The sequence below is a fragment of the Penicillium pulvis genome, assembly GCF_028828015.1.
Source record: "Penicillium pulvis strain IBT 33274 chromosome Unknown scaffold_8_segment0_segment0, whole genome shotgun sequence".
Taxonomy (NCBI): Eukaryota; Fungi; Ascomycota; class Eurotiomycetes; order Eurotiales; family Aspergillaceae; genus Penicillium; species Penicillium pulvis.
In genome coordinates, this window is record NW_026643080.1 from 6,269,631 (window position 1) to 6,284,518 (window position 14,888).

The 14,888-nt window shown below is 52.6% G+C and overlaps 6 protein-coding genes across 6 annotated transcripts; 4 read left to right on the forward strand and 2 right to left on the reverse strand.

Annotated features, from left to right (window-relative positions):
* Positions 1-505: 505 nt before the first annotated feature.
* Positions 506-1,681, reverse strand: N7503_011781 (deoxyhypusine synthase; the record flags this gene model as incomplete). The annotated part of the gene is made up of 2 exons (XM_057071327.1): positions 506-1,402; positions 1,460-1,681. Coding segments are annotated over 2 exons (1,101 nt in total), but the record flags the coding sequence as incomplete, so codon positions are not given.
* Positions 1,682-2,346: 665 nt separating this feature from the next.
* Positions 2,347-2,572, forward strand: N7503_011782 (uncharacterized protein; the record flags this gene model as incomplete). Its single annotated transcript, XM_057071328.1, is given in 2 exon segments — positions 2,347-2,426; positions 2,443-2,572. 2 exon segments carry the CDS (start codon positions 2,347-2,349, stop codon positions 2,570-2,572), a joined length of 210 nt encoding a protein of 69 aa, XP_056917939.1.
* A 126-nt stretch (positions 2,573-2,698) lies between these two features.
* Positions 2,699-8,990, forward strand: N7503_011783 (MYB DNA-binding domain protein; the record flags this gene model as incomplete). Its single annotated transcript, XM_057071329.1, has 2 exons — positions 2,699-6,946; positions 7,002-8,990. 2 exons carry the CDS (start codon positions 2,699-2,701, stop codon positions 8,988-8,990), a joined length of 6,237 nt encoding a protein of 2,078 aa, XP_056917940.1.
* Positions 8,991-9,450: 460 nt separating this feature from the next.
* On the reverse strand, positions 9,451-11,154 carry N7503_011784 (cation diffusion facilitator family transporter; the record flags this gene model as incomplete). The annotated part of the gene is made up of 4 exons (XM_057071330.1): positions 9,451-9,851; positions 9,918-10,741; positions 10,793-10,843; positions 10,907-11,154. 4 exons carry the CDS (start codon positions 11,152-11,154, stop codon positions 9,451-9,453), a joined length of 1,524 nt encoding a protein of 507 aa, XP_056917941.1.
* A 566-nt stretch (positions 11,155-11,720) lies between these two features.
* On the forward strand, positions 11,721-12,290 carry N7503_011785 (uncharacterized protein; the record flags this gene model as incomplete). The annotated part of the gene is made up of 1 exon (XM_057071331.1): positions 11,721-12,290. The coding sequence occupies one exon, from the start codon at positions 11,721-11,723 to the stop codon at positions 12,288-12,290; it is 570 nt and encodes a 189-aa protein (XP_056917942.1).
* An 820-nt stretch (positions 12,291-13,110) lies between these two features.
* Positions 13,111-14,844, forward strand: N7503_011786 (cytochrome P450; the record flags this gene model as incomplete). Its single annotated transcript, XM_057071332.1, has 4 exons — positions 13,111-13,329; positions 13,402-14,035; positions 14,095-14,417; positions 14,470-14,844. 4 exons carry the CDS (start codon positions 13,111-13,113, stop codon positions 14,842-14,844), a joined length of 1,551 nt encoding a protein of 516 aa, XP_056917943.1.
* Between the last annotated feature and the right edge of the window lie 44 nt (positions 14,845-14,888).

The following is a 14,888-nucleotide window of genomic DNA, read 5'->3' on the forward strand; positions in this document are numbered from 1 at the left end:
TGAGTTATCTGACACAAATCGCGGTGAGGCCCCCCCTCTTGATCGGCAGTGGATCCGACCCAAAGGATCCACTTCAGGGCAGCCAACGGATCCCAACCTTAAATACTGCGGGTATTCTTTCTGTAGCGAATTTTCTTTTCTTTGCCACTCCGGTCGGCTCCCATTTTTATGCATGTTGCCACTGTGAATCTTTGTGGTTATGAAACATGTCTCCCCCGACTCTTGTGGAGATTTGTGGGACTGGAAATGGAGAAAGAACCGGAGACAGGCTGACAGGCTGCATCCCGATGGTCGTGGGTCGCCAGACATGGTCAGAATCAACTCAGCGGGGGGTTGACCATGTCTGGTGCACTCAGAGACACCCGAATTACTAAAATAAAAAGGGTTCAAACCAGGGAAATTCATCAGCAGGATATCCCTGCTGGGAGGCGAGTGGACCAGGGTCCTCTCTGATTGGTGACCCTCGTCCGCGGACACGGGACCCTGCAGTGTGCGGCAAACTATCGGTACGCAGCAGGCGCCCTCAGTTTTGTGCTGGGGCCGCCCGTGCAAACGAGGCTGCAACGATCAGAGGGAATGCCACAGTGGCCTCGGCGTAGACTTTAACAGCGTGAGCATCGCTTTTAATCTTTCCCCAGCTTACGGCTTCGTCAGGCCGGGCACCCGCATCACTGCCATCGAATTCCTGGGCAGTATTGACATACACAGCATGCTCGGCACCGTTCCGCATCAGACACGCGTTAGCAATGTGGTGTTTGACCACACCGCCACCCAAAATAATCATACCCGCCCGCGCGGCCCGAACTGCCATAGTGTTGATGCGGCGCACATCCTCCACAATGTCAACCCGGATTTGCTGGGGTGAGGATTTGAAGGTGTGAAAGTAGAGCATATCTCCGAGCGATCCGTCAGTCAGGGCAGGGCAGAAGATGGGAATCTTATTGCGCGCGGCCCAGTACAGCACCGAGTCCTCATTGTTGATCTCCAGGCCCAGTCGCTCGGTAATGCGGCTCGGAGTCCAGTGGAGCTCGTCTTCTACATCCCCGGTCTCCTGGGCCTTCCGCTTGGATGCCTCTTGCTCCTCCAGCATACGATCCAAAATGGGGACCAGCCAATCCTCAAAAGCACAGTAGTTGTTATTAGGCACCACCAAGTTGCCAATGCGATTCAGGCCCTTGGCACGTAGTCCGGCACCGGGGGTAGCAAAAGCGCCCATGTAAGTGGGAGCCAAGCATTTAATCAAATCCTCCTCCACACCACCGGCGGTAGTGACGATGGCCGATACATGGTTATGCTTCACGAGGTAGCGGAGGGTGTCACGCAGACCGGAGGAAATTAAATTCGAGGTATATCCAAGGAAAATGGTAGTCTTTGCACCGGTTTCGGGGTCTCGGAAGGCACGCTTAGACGGAGGTAATTATGTTAGCGGAGGTCATGATCGTGGAGTTGAATGACCTACCATCTCATTGATGATGCGGGCAGCCTCGGCAACCGCACTGCCCTGGAAGCCCATGTTGGTCATATTGTCGACCATTTCGGCCACCGTAATATCCCGACCCTGGAACTTGTCGAAGTCGATTCCGCTCACTTGCTGGGTTCCTTCGGGAACCGGTTGAGATTCCACCAGGACCGCATTGCTTGCGGAGGTAGGGGGTGCGGCAGTTGGCTGGCTCATGATGGTTGCTAAACAATTGTCCAAAGTATTTTGGAGGAGGGAAAGAGACGGAAATAACTGAATTCGGGCCTTCAGTGGTAGATATAATCAGCACCCTGAGGAAAGTAATGCGTAAGTGTGTTCGTAGTGGGGTGCTCTGGTATCTGCGGCACAATATTTTTTTTTTTTTGGCGGGGGAATCATTATCGCCCCGAGTGAACACCTGAGGCACCAATAGCCACATATCTCAGGCACCATGTGACAAAAGGACATCCACGCATCTGGGCATCACTCAAAAAATTCCACAAGCATGAAGGACAATCTTCTTGACCATGTAAAGTACAGAAAGTTCCAAGCCAAACTGGAAATCTAGATACGCTGTAAAGGTGATCGCCTGCTTCAGGATGAACCCCTGTCGTTTCATGTCGATCTGCGGCGTTTCGGGCCCAGCACTAGCTAGGCACCATGCTCCTGTGGCATATGCAGAGGACCAGTGGTATGTAGTATATCTGCCAAACAAAGTACGGGTTTATGTAGTGACAAGTATAACCTTGAAACCCGATACCAAGGATCTGAGATAATGCTTTAGATATATCTAGGTAGCTAGTTCTAGTCATTACATGGGGATTCATCATGAATCGAAATTGAGTTCGCTTGAGCTGTCTGGCTAGTTCATTGATGGCGGCTCCACAATGTGCACGGGCACTCTTGATTCCTTCGCGACCCTCAAATCCTGTATTGACAGCGATGAGTATATTGCAGGGGACAATTTGTATGTGAGATGATAGCCCGCAGAGCTCATATCTGCTCCTAGCACTTATCAAGCTGGTGCTTCTCAGCGTCGTTGTGAAGATCATAAAATGTCTCCACGATCAGATCGAATGGTTCCCTCGTGGTGGTCCGTGCAGTGGCACGTGACTCAAGCCCCCCAAAGTCGGGTCCAGTGCGGGTTCTGGATTCTGCATTCCCGGACCCTGTTTCGTCTTCAATACAACCCTTTGCTCGACTGCTTTCCAGGTCATCTCATGGTAGCATGACCTGGTAATGTCGTCCAGATTCCCCCCATCGTCCGGGTTTAATTCCCGCGACCGTTCCCCCCGCTTCGGGGACCGTCGTACGGCTGCCGGTCCCCGTGGCCCTGACGACGGCAACGTTCCATTCGGCAGGGAGCCCCCAAGTGCCCCGCGCGCTCTACGTGGCCTGGTTGATTCCCCTCGAGGCCATTTTGGTGGACGAGGTCGTGGATATGGCCGAGGCGAATTCCGAGATCGAGATCGAGACCACAGGGACCGCGATCGCGAATTTCGAGATTCTCGCGATGCGCCGCCATTCCGTCGTGACATGGACCGTGATTGGGGTCGCCGCGATCGCGACTTTGATCCCCGAGACAACCGCATGGGCTTCGGACGTGGCCGTTCCAGATCCCCAACACGCGACTTTCGTGACGTGAGAGAACCCCCCAGCCGCGATTTCGACGTGGTTCGCATGCGCCGCAACTCCAGAGACAGCATCTTGTCCGCATCTTCTGGTGGCCCTGATGGCCCACCATCTAATGGGGGTCATCCCCGAGGTGGCTCTATGCGTGGCCGAGGAAGAGGAGACTGGGAAGGTGGTCGCGGACGGGGTCGCCCATCTTTCTTCGATGACCGTGAGCAATTCCGCCGACGAAGTCGATCTCGTGATACATGGCGAGACCGCGGCAGAGACCGTATGATGGATCGGGACCGTGATCGTGATAGAGACATGAACATGGACCGAGATCGCCCTCCTCTAGACCGCCCACCTATGGACCGACCTCTCCTTGATAGACCTCTCGATCGACCCCCTCTCGACCGTCCCCCACTTGATCGTCCGCCTATGGACCGTCAGTCTATCGATCGTCAGCCTATGGATCGTCCCCCTATGGATCGTCCCCCCATGGATCGCCCCATTTTGGACCACCCTATGTTGGACCGCGCCCTCTCAGACCGCATTCCTCTGGACCGCGATCGTGGATTAGACCGAGACCGTGATATTATGCGAGACCGTGAACGTGATCGTAATATTGATCGACGCGAACGCTTTGATCGGCGTGAAGATTGGCAGATGCGTGGACCGGACCGAGAGTATCGGGACCGTTCTGTCGAGCCATGGAAAAGAGAACATCCCCCAAACCGTGCAGACAACCGTGCCGGCTCAATTGCCCATGGGGCGCCTTCATCCGTAGGCGCGCCTGTTCCGGAGCGTATGCCTGATCAAGGTCCCCAAGATCAGGCTCGCAAGGCTTCCATCATTTCTAGTGCCGGCGGACATGAAGCTAGACGCGAGAGTGATCGATCTGAAATCCCTCCCCTACGCTCTGAACCCCCTAAGGATTTAGGACCATCCAACCAGCACTCACCTCCCCCGTCAGCACCACAGGTCCCCGCATTTGGCTCAATGACTGCTCCAATACCTTCAGTACCACCAATGAAAGGGCCCTCCGAAGGGCGCACTTTAAGCGACGCATCGACCCAAGCGGAGAAGTCTCAGAACGAAAAGCCTAAGGCGTTACCCCAAGCTCCCACAGGCCCCAAAGCAGGACGCAATGACTCAACAGCACAACCTTCAGATATCTCAAGCCAGCTCTCCGACAGCCGCCCACCTCAGGAAGCCCAGAGGACATTCGCGCAGACATCGGACCGATCCCCACCGACTGCACCAGCTGCAATGGCGAAGCGGGATTCATTGAATGGCCAAATAGAGTCACAGGGACCACAAAAGCCGCACACCGTATCCACATCTCCCACTATCTCTCGCTTGCCTCCTCCACCAAGGTCACTTTCACGCGATCGCTCAATTTCCCCTCGAATGCAGGCATCCAACATTCCTACTGGCCCACGAGGATATCCACGATCAGGCTCATCACCGCGAGGAGGGAGCAAAGGAAACAAGCCTTGGGGTCGTTCCGGATACAATCGTGCACCATCTGTATCTACCGGGCCACCGAAGAAAGAACCCGACGAGCAAGAGTCCATGCGTCCGCCCATCGAAAAACCCACAGAGGAGAATCGGCAGACATCGTCAGGCTCGAGGGATGATTCTCAAAAAGAAGCCACCATTACTGCTGAACCTAATCATGCCACATCTCCAAGCTCACCGTCTATGAAACTTACCATCCGCAGCAGCCCGCCACCGGCACCAATGATTCAGTCCCCACCTAAGGACGATGAGCAGGCGCGGAAGCTAGAGCACAGGCTAGAGAGGCCAGACCAGAAGCCGGAGCAGAAGCTGGAGCAGAAGCTGGAGCAGAAGCTGGAGCAGAAGCCAGAGAAGAAGCCCGACCCGGCACCGGGTCCAGATGTCGAGCCGAAGCAACAGAATCAGCTAGAGCAGATCCCATATCAGGAACCGAGCAAACAACCGCAACCAGTTCCTGCGCAAGAAGAAAATCAGCCCGTGCTACAAGAGCAGCCAAAGCTGAAACAATCGGAACAACAGCATGATGAGTCGGAACCAGCAGAGAAAGGCGAATCTGCCCTTATCCCTGGGTTTGGACAGTCCAGTGATGAAGATGACGAGGAAAACGAGGTCTTCAGTCACGAATACTTAGAAGAACGGAAGCGCAGTTTCGAAAGGGATATGGAGCTCCTTCGAGCCGAGATACCCCCTTCTCCTTTGGAAGATCCCCATATTGTCTCTCTCCTTTTGAGAATACAACTACTGGGTAAGATTGCCCAAGAAGAGACAGCGGATCCAGCCCCAGCAGAGCCTTTGCCCTCTCTTGAAGAAAATGCTGTGCCTGCCGTGTCCACTGTGGAGCGAGTTGTCACGTTTGCTCCAACCACAGCTGAAGGCATAATTGAGCCGGTATCTCAAGCTGCCATCCCACCCGCTGTGGTGCATTCCGAAATCACTGTCGATGGGCTGCCCTTCTTAAGTGATGGGCCCCCAACTCCACTCTCTGATATGGAAATATGCCAGGACAATGACTCCACGAAAATACAGCTCAAGGAGGCGTTTCTCAACGAGCTCTCCAAGCAACAAAAGGAGATTGCGAAGAAGAATGCTGCGCTCAGAGCAGAGTACATGGCTCATTACAAGCCTTGGCGGTTGCACGTCTGGGAGCTAGATCGTCTCAAAAACAAGAAGCCTATGACTCCTGGTCCGGCCTCTCCACCACCATCCACAGTCCCTGTTACTCCAACTGTGATGCCAGAAGGTCGTGAAGGTCGACGATACAAGGGCAATAGCGAGTTGGATTTCCTCAATGCTTTGAAGGCATCCGAGATCTCTGCACAGGAAGAGTTGGAGCGACGGAAAACAAAAATGGTCACCGCTCGTCCTGACTTGTCCCGTGAGGCCATCATCCCGGAAATGCTGGAGCCACAAGAGGCAAAGGCCCGAATTTACAAGGATGTCAATAATGCCGTGGAAACTGATAATGCCATGGATGTATTCGGCTTCCTGCCACCACCCAACGATTTTACTAAGGAAGAGCACACGATGTTCACCGATGCTTTCATGGCCTATCCCAAAAAATGGGGCAAGATCGCCGAGGCCTTGCCTGGCCGAGATTTCCAGCAGTGCATTGTCCACTACTATCTCACAAAAGAGGAAATCAAGTACAAGGCGAAGCTCAACAAGCGGTGGAGCAAGCGAGGCAAGAACAAGACCAGGTCCGCTCGGCCTAAATCCAATGCTCTCATTGCTGATTTGGGTGTGGTCAAGCCTGACTTCGACGGGGAGGAGGAGGTTCCAGCTGTCACTGACACCGGACGTCCTCGGCGCGCTGCTGCTCCAACTTTCGGAGATTCAAATGATGGTCAAAGTGCGAAGGAAACTGAGCCGATTGAAAAGCCTGCCTCTCGACGTGGTGGCCGACTTGGCGGCGCTCGTGCCCCAAAGCGCAACAAGACGACCGAGAAGGAACAGCGATCTCAGGGACCAGCACTTCCACCACCGCCGCCTCCGCCACCGCCGCCGCAAAGCAATCCTCCCCTCGCTGCAATTCCGAAAATGGAATTCGGTATGGATGGAACGATGGACGCTGTTATGCCTCCAGATCGAGAAATGAGCGACAGAGAGGCCCAGATGCCCGCTTCACGACCCAGGGCTGGACGTGGGAGAGCAAAGGAGGGCGTGTATGTCTTTGAATCTACAGAAACTGATCCAGCTATGACACCTAAACAGCTGGAGACTGGATATGGATCGTTACAACCGACAAGTTACTGGTCTGTTCCTGAGCAACGCGATTTCCCTCGATTGCTTGCGCACTTTGGTCGTGATTTTGAAGGCATTTCGAACTTCATGAAGACTAAGACGACGGTGATGGTAGGGCTTGGTTCATAATTCTAAACATGACTTCCAGCTAATGTGATCGATACAGGTAAAAAACTACTATCAGCGCCGACTCGATTCAGGACAGAAAGACTTCGAAGAGCTTTTGTTGATGGCGGAGGATAAGAAATCTCGCGGCGAGCCGACTGGACCTCTTCCCGTGCCTAGCGTTGCTCCTAAGCGACGTTATGAGGCAACCCCGTCCACCATTGTTCCTCGCCCTCTTGCTCCTCATGGGGATTTGATGACCGAGGCAGATGAGATGAGGTTTTCCTCCAAGGGCAAACCCCTTGCCATGTCTCCTCAGCCGATGCCACTCCACGGTCGCCCCCTGTCCGAGAGTGAGCGAGGTCCTAATCGTTACCCGACATTGGCACAAGCATCTACTGCGGCTTCGGTGCCCACGGGTTCCACGAATCTTGGTGACGAGACCCGTGCCATGCGGGGACATCCAAATCGGATGTCGGGCCCACGGTTAGGATATTTTACTGAGGATCGTCGGGATTCTTCAATGCTACCTCACTCGAGCTCGCGCGGCCAAGACATGCAAATACCGTCACGGCATACTCCTTCATCATCTACTCCCTCGGAAATGGCACGGATGGATCCTCTGTCCGGGCAGGCCTACATGGCTGCCCAGGCCCCGCCTTCTCTTCTCCCCCCTACCCATTCACGCCATACCAGCCTCACCCAAGCCCCTGGCTCGCCAACGCAATTGCCTCGACCCGAGCTTGACATTTCTTCTGTTCATCGTGATCCCTTCGGACAGCGACAGTACTACTCGCTTTCAGGTCAGCCCGGGGGTCTTCAGTCGCCGCGCCCTGTTCTGTCTCCTACTAAAGATGTCCCACGGCTGAGCGGTACTCCGGCCCCTGACTCCAAGGTGCCCGCTAAACGTTCCAATATCATGAGCATTCTCAATAACGAGCCAGAGGAACCTCAGCCTCGGAAGCGGTTCGCGAGTGAAGCTCCATCTGCCCCAGCTTCTGTGGCATCGGTTCCGCGCTCTGTTTACCAAGGCATGGGCGCGACTCGGGTAGATGAGACTGCCATGTCCGGTGCGACGACGAACTCTGGCTACGGGCAGCCGGGCCAGTATCAAACCTCATCCCGTGGATATCAGGAATACTCTAGCTATGGACCTCCTCCTGGTAGCTCTGGAACATCGGCAACCAGCGACTGGATGGCGCGTTTCGATCCTCGGGCACAGCAAGCAGGCTCACAATCACAACCGCCACCCCCTTCGCAGCAGAATAGTCGCTCAGCCGGATCGCTGGCCTCCCAGAATGCATACTCACACTATGCTACTGCTCCGTCCCAGTCGGCCGGTCAATTGAGCGGCCTTGCCGTCCCATCCCCTGCGCCAACGCCGCCACCAGGTTCTCAACGGCCTGCTTACCCAAGTGTGTTTTCTCAACCATCCGCTGGCCAGGGACATGCGTCATCGAGTTCCCGGGACTTGACTTCCCAACCTCAAGCCTATCGACCTGTATCTCCATCTTCAAGGGCAAGCAGCGTCGCTTTTGGCTCTCGACAGGACCCTCCTACCCCGGGTCAGCCTTCGGCAAACTTGTATGGTATTCCGCCCCGTCCGTCCGGCGCATATTCCCCTGCCACCCCGTCTACACCGGCCTCCGCACAACCACTCAGTCAAAGCTACCAGCAACACGTACAGACCTTTGTGAACGGAACACACCGCTCTACCCCTGTTAGCTTAACTGGCGGTTCTTCAGCGTATGGACATAGCACCCCTCCTCCGCAAAGTCAAAACGGTCGATCCATGCCATCACTCTCGGGTCTTGCACGATCGTACACTCCGCCATCAGGAATGCATCCTTCGATGAGCGGCAGTAGTATGGGCTATGCGCCACCTCAAGCGTCGGCTGCGGGAACGATGCAGTCTCTTCACCAACGGCCTGCAGGACCAGGTTCGTTGGGTGAACCGACATCTACACCAAACCATCATCGCGTTTACAGTCAAGGTTCAATGCAAGGCGGTATACCACCATTGCATCCGCCATCGCAGCCACCTCGCTAATTGCTCCCTTGCTTTACCGAGCCACTCGTGATTTGCTACCTTTATTCATACCAAACCATTATCTTTACAGTCAGGGTTCGATCTAAGGTGGATTGCTACCATTGCAACCACCCCTCTTACCGCTTACTTCATTAATTTCCCGCATTCTATGCCGAGCCACTCACAATCTTCTACATTTCTTGATTTTCAAGTCGACACGAGGAATTTCCTGCTATGTATTTGAATGCGTGAAACGCATAGGAATCTGGTTTGTACATTAGGGGCGTCATTTCTATGTGTTATCACGGTTTGGCCATGACCACGGTCATGGCGGAGGTGAAATTCTCATTTGTTTTTCCTTCAAATGTACAGTTAAAGAAATGACTTGATGTATGAAATATCACACTTTTTATTATTATGTTCTCCCAGTCATGAAGTAGTAGTATCAATACGTATGACTCCTTTGTAAGAAATCCTGAGGTCAACGATCAAGCTGGTTCATATGGCTTGGAAGGTTCCACTCGTCATAATCCAAATGAACAAAGGCTCGATCCACGGTCGGCACACTCTCCAGAATGTATTGCAGGCTCTCTCCTACATCATGGCTATCCCGAAGGCTAGTCCGCTCATCGACGACCAAGTCTACCTCGACATTGAGCTTATCGCCAGCGTAGTAAGCCTTGAGATCTTGCACTTTTTGAATTACTCGCGAGAAACGCATAGTCATGTACAGCAGGATACTGTGATCGGTGGCTGAGGCGGCTGCACCCGTCAAACGGCGAATATACTCGCCGGCCGTCTCGCCCCAGTTCCACATGATATAGATGGAGAGGAAAACACCTCCTAGTGAATCCAGGTACCAAAGACGTGCGAATGCGCCAACTGTAATCATGCATGCATTAGTATATTTCCACGATGAAATAAAACACAGGATTGGGAAGGACGTACTCAATGGGAAGATAATACTAAAAGTATTGAATATGACATCTGTCATGGCATCTTGCGCAAGCACCTGCACACTCGGACTAGGGATCGAACGACACCATATCCAACAAAGCAACTTTATAATGACCGTCGCAGCCATAAGCACGATGGACGGCATCGTTAGCTCAACAATAGCATGATCCTCCCCAATCAGCCTATTGATGGACGAGAGTGCAACCTGAAAGAAGGACGTGACCATAATAACCGAGAACACCAACACACTCAACGGTTCCAATCTGCGTCGACTAATCGGGTACCGGTTGCGATCCTGCGTCTGAATCAGGGTGATAGTAACCCAGACGATCACCGTACTGAGAAAATCAAGTGCTCCATCGACAAGACCTGCCAGAACGGACATGGAGCTTGTCAAGGCCATGACACCGATCTTGGAACCGAGGAGGACGACATTCGCCACGAAGTTGACGCGGACAGCTAGGTTAATCAGCTTTTCTTCTTTTTCTGGCGACATGCTGCCGTGTGACTCGATATCTGGTATGGAATTGTAGATACTTGGCTCCTCCTCTGGTGGTGAGAGTAACGGCGCAGTTTCATCGGGGATCCGGTATAGATTGTGAGGCGTGCGCTTGATTCTGGATTCTTTGGTGGATTTACCAGGTCGTTGATCTATCGGATTGGCATCTGGCTCGAGAAAGTCCTGTTCTGCTGGCGCATGGTGATGACATCCATTGTAGTCTTCGATCAGGTTGTGGGGTAGAGAAGAATCCAGTAGGCGATCGATGTAGAGATATTGGGAGATTAGGGTATTGTTCTTCTCGTAGTATTCTCGCCTGTAAAGGAATGAGCATTACATCAAATATTTACAAGATATGTCAACTTACAGTGGTTTTCGCAGACCCTTTAATGACTCGGGCGATCGGTAGTAGCGTTGCCTATGCGCATGGAAGCGGTTAGGTAAGGGCCAAAGTTGCATGAGCTTGGCTTGTGCGACGTACCATTCATAGCGGGCATTTTTCTGTCCAATAAGCAAGGGGCCTCGGTGTACCGAGTTTGGTGGTTCGGACCCTTCGCTGAGGTCTTGTAGAGCTGGGCTGGATGTGCGACTGGGTAGGAATGTCCATATGCGTTGACCGCGGGTCGTAAGGATCTCGCGGTCGGGTTCTAGACTGGGGCGCCGGGGTAGTAGGAGACTGGGTGAATCGGGTGGAGAAGACAATGGAAGGAAGGAAGAGTGTGAACTCATTTTGAATCAAATGAGGTACTCTTGTCCCTGTCGCGTCTTTCTTTGAAGCTTTTCAAGGTCGGTGGAGGATTAATAGGGAACGCAAACCTTGCTGACGGCACCGTTCCGCCTTGGATGCCTTGATTATCAAGCGTGAATTATACCTTCTTGGCACCGAATGGCATGATAGCAATATATTAAAGTTCGATAATGCCTTATAGGAATCCTTTAGGTTAGGAACAAGCTTGCATCTTTGAAACTGAGTGGAGGTTTGGTGGGGAAAGCTAACCTTGGTGACGGCACCGTTCGGCCCCTGGATGCCTCGTCAATCAGGCATGACCCCTGTTTCCTTGGCCCCGAATGGCCTTTATGATAGCATTGTGTCTATGTTTTATAATGCATTGTAGGAGCTCTTAAGGAACAGACCTAGAGCTGTGCAGATTATAGATCTCATGAACTACACCAATAGCGTACCGTAAGCTCAAGCCTTCTCCCTAAAGAGGCATAGCGCGCACAACCACGAGCACGAGGCTGATGTTTATCGCCTCCCTCGATATGGTTAAAACGACATCCCCCCAAGCTCCACGATGCAAAATCCAGAAATCGCATTTATTTCCGGTCCTATCGATACTGGACCACACGAATCGTACTTCACTCACTACGTCCCACTCATCAATCAGGCAATCTCTCGCGGCGACGACTTTGTGCTCGGCCCCATCCCAACAGGAGTCGACGCAGATGCCCTATCCTATCTACTTGCATACCCCGTGTCACCCACTCGCATTACCATATGTGTGACCCCCGCCGAAGACGGGATGTGGGGTGCTCGCTTCCGCGAATCTGGAGTCAATGTTCGGGTTGTGGATGGTCATATAAGTCGCGAGCGGGACGCGACAATGACTAGTATCAGTACCTACGATATTCTACGCGTGCGCACTGAGGCAGAGGCACGGGCGTTCTATGGTTGTTTTTGGCGGGATGGGCATGTAACGAATACAGAGCGCAACTGGAAGCGTCGAAGGGGTATTGAGGAGAATGTTGTAGTAGATGCGAAGGAGATCAATCAATCTGTGGGGATGAAATGTGTGGATGAGGAACCTTTGGAAGAACATCCTAGCTCGGGATGCTTAAGTTTGTTGTCAAGGTTTTGGCGTTAACCAGGGGTAACAGGAGTTCGTTTCGGTGAATATATAATCGTGGGATCATGTATTTAGGCATATTTACTACCCTCTCCGGTGTGATCCATATATGGTCGGCATTTATGAGCCGAGGTCGCCCTGTATATACCCCAATATCGACTCAATTGTTTAGACATATTCTGGGACATATTGCGGAAGATAGTGAATTAACATATTTGTTTGAAACTCCGGACCGGAATGACAGATATTGTGCGGCTTAACGTGTCTCCACCGCGGGAGTTGCGGAATGATCAGCGCGTCGTCCACTCACAGAGTCGATCCCGTACTAAAGTGGGGACAATTTAGGTCAAGACCGAGGGAATCCGCGGAGTATGGAAAGCGCGTCATCACTTCTATAACCCGCACTCTTATGGCGCTATAGCTTGTCGATGACGTGAACTTGATAGGATCAAATCAAAGATAATGTGCATAGTGGTATATTTACAGAACGGCTACAATTCACATGCTTGTCTACATAAAGCGTTTGGCGTTGATGTAATTTTATGCCGAAATGCGGGATTGCGGGGAAGAGCTACCAGGTAGTCAGGCATCGCGGAATGAACATTCCCCAATCCCGAGTCAGTCCCAAACCCGCTGGTGGGTACTAATGAGAATTCCAGTCGCTCTGACTGGCTCTACTACCGTACAACCGAACGTCAATGTTCACCGATAATAGCCATTCGTGCGTCAGTAGTCGGAAATGTACCGCGCCCAAGAGCACAGGGTGCTATAAGAGATGCACGACCCGTCTGACTCTCCATTCGAATTAACTTCAGGTTTATGAGGATCACAAGTCACCATGACGCTTCAAACAGTCGCTCTCGCCGTTGTAGCGGTCGTATACTTTATCATCCGCTATTTGAACCGCACCGATACGCCTAAGATCAAGGGTCTCCCCGAGATTCCAGGTGTACCCCTCTTCGGTAACCTACTACAGTTAGGCGACCAGCATGCAACAGTAGCCGCCAAGTGGGCAAAGAAATTTGGCCCCGTCTTCCAGGTTCGCATGGGAAACAAGGTACAATTTGGGTTCTTTGGGTTCTTGTCCTAATCAGGAGACTCCTCCAGCTAACTTTAATCTTTGTTCCAGCGTATTGTCTTCGCGAATAGCTTCGACTCCGTGCGCCAGCTCTGGATCAAGGACCAGTCCGCTCTCATCTCCCGACCTACTTTCCACACTTTCCACAGCGTCGTTTCAAGCTCGCAAGGATTCACAATCGGTACGTCGCCGTGGGATGAGTCCTGCAAGCGCCGTCGCAAGGCCGCAGCCACTGCCCTGAACCGACCCGCCACACAGTCCTATATGCCTATCATCGATCTCGAGTCCAACACCAGTATCAAGGAGCTCTACCGGGATAGCAAGAATGGTACTTGCGATATCAACCCTACGGCATACTTCCAGCGATTTGCGCTCAACACTAGTTTGACACTCAACTACGGACTCCGCATCGAGGGCAATGTCGACGATGAACTTCTTCACGAGATCGTGGATGTCGAGCGTGGTGTTTCCAATTTCCGCAGTACATCAAACAACTGGCAAGACTACATTCCTTTGCTGCGCATCTTCCCTAAGATGAACCACGAGGCCGTAGAATTCCGTGCTCGCCGCGACAAGTACCTGACCCACCTCTTGAATATGCTGAAGGACCGCATTGCCAAGGGCACTGATAAGCCTTGCATCACTGGAAATATCCTCAAGGACCCTGAGGCCAAGCTTAACGAGGGTAAGATTTACCAGAGAAGATTACTCCGAGCCCGAACAGTGAACTAACATGCATTCCAGCTGAGGTGAAGTCGATCTGTCTGACTATGGTTTCTGCGGGACTTGACACCGTTCCTGGCAATCTGATCATGGGTATCGCCTACTTGGCATCGGAAGACGGACAGCGCATCCAGAAGAAGGCATACGATGAAATTATGGCCGTGTATCCCGATGGCGATGCCTGGGAGAAGTGCCTGATCGAAGAGAAGGTTCCTTACGTCACAGCCTTAGTCAAGGAGATCTTGCGATTCTGGACCGTCATCCCCATCTGCCTGCCCCGTGAATCAACCAAGGATATCGTTTGGCAAGGCGCCACAATCCCCGCTGGCACAACATTCTTCATGGTGAATACTTCCACCATATCCTACTTTGGCTCTTTTACTAACTGTAATCTAGAACGCTTATGCTGCCGATTACGACGAAGACCACTTCAAGGATGCCTCCAAATTCATCCCCGAGCGCTACCTCGAGATCGGCGAGGGATCTGGTACACCCCACTATGGCTACGGAGCCGGTTCCCGGATGTGTGCTGGTTCGCACCTGGCGAACCGCGAACTCTTCACTGCTTTTATCCGCCTGATCACTGCTTTTGAGATGAAGCCTTCAAAGGAGATCAGTGACCGGCCTGTTCTAGATTGCATTGATTGCAACTCTATTCCCACTGCTTTGACCACAGAGCCTAAGCCATTTAAGGTCGGATTCGTTGCTCGTGATCCCAAGCTGTTGGAGAAGTGGATTGCGGAGAGCGATGAGCGGACAAAGGACCTGTAATAGGTTACTTATATCTTTTCTTATATGTTTGCACGAGCATTCCA